At 45.5% G+C, this 9557-nt stretch overlaps 1 protein-coding gene across 1 annotated transcript; it reads left to right on the forward strand.

The window, feature by feature from the left end:
- Positions 1-1722: 1722 nt before the first annotated feature.
- DRD1 (dopamine receptor D1) lies at positions 1723-5577 on the forward strand. The gene has a single exon (XM_084536178.1). It carries the CDS (start codon positions 2456-2458, stop codon positions 3809-3811), a length of 1356 nt encoding a protein of 451 aa, XP_084392304.1. The 5' UTR covers positions 1723-2455; the 3' UTR covers positions 3812-5577.
- Positions 5578-9557: the final 3980 nt, after the last annotated feature.

Here is a 9557-nt window from a genome sequence, read left to right on the forward strand (position 1 = left end):
CCCAGGGGGTCGCTCTCCATCCCTGGGCGCTGTGCCCCGGTCCCCGCATCCCCCGGGGTCCCTCTCCCTGCGGAACCGGGGCGTCTTTGGGGGCTTTGTGGGGGGCAAGGGGGCACATAGAGAGCATCCCGGCGGCGGTGCCCCCCTCCTGGGGCTGCCCGGCGGTGGGGCGCGGGGCCACGGTCGCCCAGGAGAGGGAGCCCGGTGGCCGCGGCTGCGCCGGGAGCCGCGGGGGCGCGGGGCTGCGGCGGGCGGCGGGGAGGCGGCGCGGAGCAGAGCGGAGGGGAGCGGAGGGGAGCTCAGGGGGAGCGCTGCCCCGGCTGCTGCCCGCCCGCTGCCAGCTTGGCCAGACCCTACCCGACCTCCCCCCGCCGGTGAGTACCGACCCCGACCCCGTTTGTCCCGGGGAAAAGGTCCCGAGCGTGCCCCGGGGGTGCCGGTGTCGGTCGGGAAAGCAGTGGGTGCCCCAGGCTGCAGCCGGCATCCTGAGCCGCTGCGAGCATCCCCCGGGCAGAAGTTGGGTGCCGGTCCTGACTTTTCGCATCAATGACTTGAACGCGGCCGGCTCGGGGCAGCACGCAGCTCCCCGTGGGTGCCGGGGCTCGGCGGAGCTCAGGACAGGGCAAAGTTGTCCCCGTGTGCCTTAAACTCCCGGGCATCCTCTCTCGTAGCCCAGCTTTACTTGGTTATGCTCCGGGAAGGCAGAAAAATCGGGGAGAGGCAGCCCAGGGGGGAAGCTGCGGCCGGCCGAAGATGTGAGAGGAGGAGAAGGGGGGGGTTGCTTTTTGCCCTCTGCATGCCTCCATGCCTGTCTTTCCCTTGTCTTAAACCTTCAGGAAGGAGACGCCGGGAGGACAGAGCTTTCCAGGAGGGGCGATGCTGCCGAGCCCTGCTCCCGGCAGAAGAAAGCCTTTGCCGCCGGGACCCCCCTCGCAGCGGGACGGAGGAGAAGTCCCCGGCCCCGGAGATGCGCGGCCCGGGGCAGGCTGCGGGAGAGCATGAAGAGCTGCCTTCACCTGCCCTCTTACTAAAAGGAAGAGCATGCTGAAGCCGGCCCCGGCCCCTGGAGCGCAGCCCCTCTGAGCAGGAGGTGGGATTATTCCGTGGTGGCTATGGAGAGCTGTAACCTGGCAGTGAAGTGCTAAAGCCACTTTTCCCTGCTTCAAGAGGAACCCACATCGGGCACCACCGGCTTCACACCCCGCGTTGTGGCACAGAGGAGCTCACTCAGGTCCTTCCTCCTCCTCTCGCCCTTCTTTCTCCCTCCAGGGAACGACAGAAGAGAGAACTGCTACTCGGCTCTTGCCAGTGCTGGGAATATCGTGCCTTTTGCCTGGGATGAATCGCCCCAATGCGCCACTTCTGTGGGATGTACAAAGTGTGACGGGGACTGACCCGGCCACCCACGTTTGCCAAGTGATCAGCAGTGGCCATGGGCTGGAGGTAGCTGGACACACGCTGGTGGGGTCCGTCACACACTGCCCGACAGCGCAGACCTGCTGCTGGCTGGAAAACTAACTTCTGGTGGTCCCACTTCGGCAGCTCCTGGTTTTACTTCTCCCCTGCCAATTTGCACTTTCAGGGAAAAACGCACGCAGGCACCTGATGCGATGCAGCGTTACTGGGTTGGTTTTGTGTGTCAGATTTGCTATGCAATTCCAAAACTAAATGAGGAGGAGAGACGGCCTTGCATCCCAGAGCAAACAGAGAATCAGAGGTGAAAGGTAGGAGCCAGAATTTCTCATTTAAATAAAACTAAATAACCTGAGCTGCTTCTTACTGAAAATCTTTAAAACACACCTATTGTATGTTTATTTTCTTTGTCTCTGGAAGTGTAAAACTTGACCGGTTTGGAACAAAGTGAAGAATTGCTCGCTGACGCTGCCCAGAGACAGAGGACTGATGGATTTTGTAACAGGAGCGTGCTGAGGAGGAAGGAATGGAGTGTTTCAGCAGTGAGAAATTCAGGGGACCAAAGTAGAGAACAAGCACCTTGTATAGTACGCATCAGTAAATATGAAGGGCTAGTGCAATGGACGCTGGAAACACTCGATCAATAGCCTATTTAAGTGGGATATGTGCAAGCATGGAAAAGTGATTGCTTTCCTGTCTGTGGGGTATATTTGTAGAGGACAGCAGCAGAACATTTGCAGGTGATCAGTCTGAATTAGGCTACTTCATGCTGGGGTGGTGCAACGTGTTTCTGAAGGGATTGCTTAAAAACTGGTCTGTGGAGCTGACTGTACTTGTGCATTTTCAGTTCTTGCTCATAGAGCTTTCAATGTCATTCAGGGAGATTCAAAGTGGATGAAGCCCATCCGGGGGTGTGGGGACCATAAGAAAGGATCTTTGGTCCGTTTGGTGACGAGTAATTAGTGGACGTCTGATGTCTTTGCAAGGAAAGGAGCTGATGTCGTCATCAAAGTCATGATATGATTTCCCCTCAGGAGAAACTATGACTTGGAACGACACCACTATGGACGGGGAAGGGTTGCTTGTGGAAAGGGACTCTTCCTTTCGGATTCTCACGGGCTGCTTCCTCTCGCTGCTGATCCTCTCCACGCTGCTGGGAAACACGCTGGTCTGTGCAGCCGTCATTAGGTTTCGCCACCTGAGGTCCAAGGTGACCAACTTCTTTGTCATTTCCTTGGCTGTGTCAGATCTCTTAGTGGCGGTTTTGGTCATGCCTTGGAAAGCTGTGGCCGAGATTGCTGGTTTCTGGCCTTTTGGTTCATTTTGCAACATCTGGGTGGCCTTTGACATTATGTGCTCGACGGCCTCCATCTTAAATCTATGTGTCATTAGTGTGGACAGATACTGGGCCATCTCCAGCCCATTTAGGTACGAGAGGAAAATGACCCCCAAGGCAGCCTTCATCTTGATCAGTGTGGCGTGGACTTTGTCTGTGCTGATTTCCTTCATCCCCGTGCAGCTAAACTGGCATAAGGCTACCACCACAAGTGTTTTGGACCTAAACGCCAGTTTACAAGGTGTAAGCATGGACAACTGTGATTCTAGCCTAAATAGGATGTATGCCATCTCCTCTTCTCTAATTAGCTTCTACATACCTGTTGCCATCATGATAGTAACTTACACGAGGATATACCGGATTGCCCAGAAGCAAATACGACGAATCTCAGCTTTGGAGAGGGCAGCAGTGCATGCCAAGAACTGCCAGACCACGAGTGGCAATAGGAGCAGCATGGACTGCCAGCAACCTGAGAGCAACTTCAAAATGTCCTTCAAGAGGGAAACAAAGGTTTTAAAGACTTTGTCGGTGATCATGGGGGTATTTGTGTGCTGCTGGTTGCCATTTTTCGTGTTGAACTGCATGATTCCCTTCTGCGAGCCTACTGAACCATCCAAGGGAGCAGAAGCTTTCTGCATTAACTCCACCACCTTTGATGTTTTTGTTTGGTTTGGATGGGCTAATTCTTCCCTCAACCCCATCATTTATGCCTTCAATGCTGATTTCCGCAAGGCATTTTCAACCCTGCTAGGATGCTACAGGCTCTGCCCTATGTCCAGCAATGCTATAGAGACTGTTAGTATTAACAATAATGGAGCAGTTGTTTTTTCAAGCCAACATGAGCCCAAAGGATCCAGCCCCAAAGAGTCTAATCTGGTTTATCTGATTCCACATGCAATCATCTGTCCAGAAGAAGAACCTCTAAAAAAGGAAGAAGAGGGTGAACTATCTAAGACCTTGGAGAAAATGTCTCCAGCACTGTCGGGTATCTTGGATTATGAAGCTGATGTTTCTTTGGAAAAGATCAATCCCATTACACAAAATGGGCAGCATAAAACCTGAGCAGTAAGGTTAACCCAGCAAGACCCAATAGTGTGCATTGTAATAATCTTTTTTTTTTTTTTTTAAAAAAAAATAAGCTCTAGGGAGAAATACACATTTACACAAAGCCCAAAATTATTTTTCCTGGCATTGAAAGCAAATTTAATATTTAAAACACTAAACAGCAAAAGATAATGAAAATTGGTTAAAAAAAAGGATATTCATCTGTACTCTTCATGCTGAGGAATATATAGGAATTTGGATACAGGGCAGTAATAAAGAATATATTTCTCCTCTACACCTAGAGAAGCCAATTTCTAGTTTGAAATGAGGCAAAAGATAAATGTTAAGTATTTAAAGATTAATGTTTACTAGAAGTTAAAAGATTGCTGTGTTTTGTGATAGTGGGTGTTAACAGGTCCTAATTTAAGGCTGAGGGATTGTAAAGGTAGGTAGAGGCCTTCTTAAAATTATTTCTAAAAAATAATTGAGCCTTATAATGAGAATGGTTATTTTTAAAGCTTTGGGAGGTAATATGTTGATACCAGTTTTATTTATTTATTGTTTTAAATTGATATTTTTCATATGTTATAAGAGATCTAGCTTTATTTATGTTATTTAAGATGTCTAAATAATGGGATATTTTTGGAGTGTCATAACTGCATTTTGGCCAGTCAACCAGTCAGCACTTTATTAAAAGCTCCAGTAGCCTGGAGAGCCAGTGAGGGTATGAAGGAAGGCTGAGAAGCTCAGCAAGAGATGAAGGAATCAACAAAACTGATGTGGTGTGGAGTTTGTTTGTTTATGGCCTTTTGTTTTTAAGTGGGATTTCTTTCAAAAGATAGGACCAGCGTTGACTGAGTTGTGAATTCTCTTCCCTTATAGAAATAAAAGAAATTGCTGCTATTTATTTTTAAAAAAGTTTCATGTTACAAAGACTTTGCTAGAATGTCAAGTTTGTGGATCTGTAAATACCTTAAATATGACTACAACCTTAAGAAGAATCCAATTTGAGAAGAAAAGCTTCTTAGATAACAATTCTTAGTATATAATGTTTTGTATTTATGTATTATAAACAGCTTTCTCAGACTTTTCTTATTTCAAGTCTTGGATATCTTTTCTGAACAAACACGGTTGGTTACAATGGTAGGAAACATGCCAAACCTCATTATCATCTGTATTACTGCAGCAACACCAGGATCATGCTGTCTGTCTGCTCCTGTATCAGTCAGAGTTAAAAAGTGAGGTACCTAGTGCTTTACTTTGGAAGCTGGGAGGACATTACATTTTAGTAATTACCATGCCAACAGTCTGTTCAATAAGGAATAGTGCCTCATTTCCATTTGGGATTAAGACGTTTCTAACTATGGATGGAACTGCAGTCCCCACCTCAAAAACGTCCTGTGAGCTCCAAACCAGAGTTGCCAATGTTCAGTTCAAAAACTGCTACTTTTCCATTGTCCTACCCCTGCTGCTTTCCCTTGTAATGCCAAAAGCAATCAGTGAACATTAGCAACAGGACTGCTGGGTGTTAATATTCAGCAGCATTCAAAGAGAGCGATTTGTTTTCTGAATGGGCGCAAATACCCTCCGAAGAAACTTTTCGTAACATATATCAAAAAATGTGTTGTCAGGAAAAGAGAACTAAGAGGAAAAAAAAAAATAATTCTAATGAACTCTATACATCCTGCATCAGGTCTGTGTATTTATGTATTGTGAATGTTTTCATAATTTTATTGCCTGTATGCTGCTTTCATACATATAATAAAATTATTTTGTGAAGAGAAGGTCAAATAAAACAATCCACATTGCATTTATTAAATACATGCTGGTTTTTGGCAGATGTATTGATTGTGTTAAAGGCAAGGATGGTTCCTGTTTTTCCATTTGCCCTTATTTAGGAACACACCAGTGAGGCAGATGGGATTTTTTATTAGAAGCAGGAAAAAGTCCCCTCTGCTGAGAGACCTCTCAGCCCTTGCTCTCAGCTAGGGTTTGAAAGCAGTGCATGTAGTTTGAAAAAAACTCGTCCTGTTTTAATGCGACTGGTTTGAATGTGTAATGTTTGGTTTACTGGTAACTCTTATCTCAGTGATTCTGCCTTTGATTAACAGAATAGCGAACTTGGGTTATAGCATACTTTTAATGTTGCTTTTTAAAAGAAATTTCTTTCTTTTGAAGCTGTGCAGTACTTTTCAAAGCCTAATACAATCTTACCACTGGTGCCTGGTTTTTTTTGGAGCAAATGACTCATTTCAGAAGTGATGAGATGGGGAGGGCTCAGCTGAAGTGCAGAAATGTCACTCTGTTAACAGTGACTGGTACTTTGCTTTTGTCTTTGTCAGCCAATTCAGTTTGAAATGAAGAAAAAAAGAAAAAATGTAGTCACTTCTGCCTCGGGCATTACCAGCATGACTGGTTCAGCACCAGGGACCTGAGCTGGTGCAGGGGCAGCAGCGATGCCCAGCTCTTCCTCCCCAGCACTGATGCCAGGGAGTTGTGTGCTGTCCCTGGTCAGTAAATGCAGCCTTTCTTAGCTTCCCGGGGAAAATTCCCCCACGTGGTCCAGATGCCTGATTTCTTTACGTGCCTTTGAGGAATTATTTTAGTTCTTTAAAAATCCACAGGCCAAAGATGAAGTTTTGTGGTTGCTTTGTTAATTGCATCTGCCTTCACGAGCTTTTATTCTCCAAGCTCTGAGCACTTTGATATAATAGCAAAATTATGGTTTAAGGGGAGCATGTAAAACAAGATGCTGGTTTTGTACTAGCCGATACAGGGTGGTTTTATGTCCCAACACAAGTGGCTGCTGTGGTGTGACCAGGGGCTGTCCCAGGACTGCCCTGGCTTCAGAGGGGAGGTTGTGGGGAAGCGCTCCTGCTCCTGAGAGCTTCCCTTCAAAATGATGGGCTCCCTGCTAAAGACAGGGCAGGAGGGACTGACTCTCTTCTGAGTTGATTTTATTGTTTTCTCTCTCCTTCTATTTATTTTTTTTTCTTTGAACTCCTTTCCTCTGGATACATTTTGGAGTACCACAAATTCACCTGGATCTCCATTTACCGCCATACTCCCATTTACCTGTTCCTTTTCCAGCCTTTCCCACTCATCACCCTTTACCTATCCTCTCCTTTCTTCCCACCGCTGCCAGAGCCCTTCTTCCACCCTGTTTGGCTCCACTGGCCTCCATAACTCTTTGCAGGGAAGAAAGCTCAAGCGAAAATCATCTCCCAGCTTTCTTCCCACAGCCTGCACCCAGAAACGCTTCCCTTACCTGCTGCAGAGCTTGGAGATCCGTGCCAGTGGTGGCTAGAAGGACCAACAGCACATACCTGCCAATTGCTGCTCTATTTATGTGCCTCTAACCTGACTTAATTACCCAGAAGTTATTACCTGCTCTGTGCCTGCTCCCCAGCTGCTTGAAACCAGTGCTCTGCTGGACATCAAGGTCAGGGCGCACCTTGGGGCTGGAGAGGTCCAGCCCCATGCCAGGCTTGGGGCAGCCCAGAGTTCCTTACTGGGGTCTGCCCAATTTTTGGGGCTAGGGCTCTCCCTGCCCAGTGTCAGCAGGCAGCAGCAGCCTTGCTGGTGTTTTGGCAGATCAGAGGAATGAGCCTGGCTGTGGGTGTTTCATACACATACCCGGTGTAACCTTCTCCTTCTGCATTGATTCCTCGTGACTGGAGGTATTTTTCTATTTGTAGATGGGAGAGGTTAATAATTAACCTGATGGCCTTGATGAAGGAGCTGTTTGCAACGAGTGAACCATAATCACTAGATTAAATCTGAATACATTTCTCTGTTCCCTTGGCAAGCATTTCATGCTGATTTGGGTCTCTGACTTAACAAAGCGTACAAAAGAGGATGGAAGAGTAAATGCCTTTGCTGATGTACAGTTCTAATAATGTAGTTATGGGGATCCAGTCTGGGACTTTTTCAAATGAATAATTTTCAGAAGCACCCATCTGACTGAAATTTCAAATAACTTCTTTGATTAGTATCTCGAGAGACAGATGATTCTAGGAAATATTTTGTTGGTTAGTATAATGATAGTACAAGTGTTCCCGGTGATATCGCTCATGGCCACACAACAAATGTAACCTAAAGAATAAGGAAAACAATGCTGGCTATTCCATAACTTCCAAAAGATGAAAGCACATAACATAATATATTCTTGCCTGTTATGCTGCACTACAGCAAATACAGCAAAATACTGCGACTGGAGTCAACTGCGTTGCTTCCGTGCTGCCCCTTGTGTCGGGGTGTCTGTCTGGTTCCACACAGGAAGGCAACGTGGGAATCAAAGAGATTTGACCTGGAAAGAAATGAAATTGGCAATAATAGGAGTGGTAGGGGACTTGTATAGCTTGCTTACACTTTGCTTTGTGCCAGATAATTCATACATTTATTTCTCTCAGGTATCCTCTATTTATCATGTCAGCATGTGCCCCTTTAAACCAGTTGGATTTTTTTCCTGTTTGAATATCTCCAGTCCAACAAAACTGGAACTGTTACTGGGTGTTGGTTGAAAATATTATTAGAGGATATTTTGACTTTTTCAAAACAATTTTTTAATTTACTTAACTTTTCAGATTACAGTTTTAGAACTTGAATTAGATCTTCAGTTTGAAAATAATGACAAAGAAGATAACTACTGAAAATAAAATGAAATCATTTAATATGACTTGCATTAAATGATTAGGTTGTTCAAACCTTTTTCCTGCTCCCACCCCTTGATTTTCAGATCATTGAATTCCTATTCATTTCACACTTTCCTTAGAAAAGGAAATACTCTGAAATCTTGCATAAAGACACAGAATGAAAGAAAAATTTGCTTCCTAGGTTATTCCACTGATGTGAGCAGAGAAATCAAACATTTCACTGTGCTAAAGTAACATTGCAAAATTTCCCTCAATTTCAGAGGGAGACAATTATGGCTTCAGACACCAAAACATTTTTGCCTGTTTTTAATGTTCTTTTCTTTGTTAATAAAGGAGTTTCTGATGGTACCCCCTTCTAATTCATTTGGATGCCACTCTGTATTGCTACTAACAATTTTACTTTCAGATGTACACACACACACACCATATTCTCATTTAGTAGATTCAGAGGATATATGGAAAAAGAAAGCTCAAGTGAAAAGAAATGAACTTACATTGCCATCACTCTCTGCTATGTAATCAGACCACAGAAAATGATTTGGGGCTGCATTCCATGCATTAAATGGACAAACCCATCGGACTGGTAGGTCCTTAATGTTAGCAGTCCTTCGGATGTGACCTCAAGCTGAGGAGTGCAGCTGACGACAGCCTGTTGGAAATGCAGGTGGGCCCCTGCATTGTGCTGAGTGCTCGTTGGGGTGGAGAATGGGTATGCCCGAGAAAGGCATTCAGAAGCCTATTAAAATATAATGTGTTTTAAAGTTGCTCAGCAAAAAGTATTCTAAATTAAAAAAAAAAAAAAGACTTGGAAGTGCTATTATTTATTTATTTTTCACTTTCTAGTTTTCTAAGTCTTTTGTAACGAATTCTGTGATGATTTACAAGACGTAAATTTTACCATTTGGTTTTGGTTCTCTTTGCTTTTCTAGGGTTGTGTTAGGTTCTCTTTGCTGTCCTGAAGCTCTGTTAGACTTTGCTGTGGATTTGTGTCTTCTGCTGAGCAGATCATGCTCCAGCAGCCCCTCAACCTGCTGGCATTGTGCTCACTCCACTGGGGTGGGAAGGGACAGAGATAAGAGGAGGCCCCAGGAAAAAGCCACATCTGAAGA

Source organism: Aythya ferina, assembly GCF_964211825.1.
Source record: "Aythya ferina genome assembly, chromosome: 14".
Taxonomy (NCBI): domain Eukaryota; kingdom Metazoa; phylum Chordata; class Aves; order Anseriformes; family Anatidae; genus Aythya; species Aythya ferina.

Coding starts and splice junctions, on each gene's coding strand:
- DRD1 (XM_084536178.1), top strand. CDS start 2,456: ATGACTTGGAACGACACCACTATGGACGGGGAAGGGTTGCTTGTGGAA.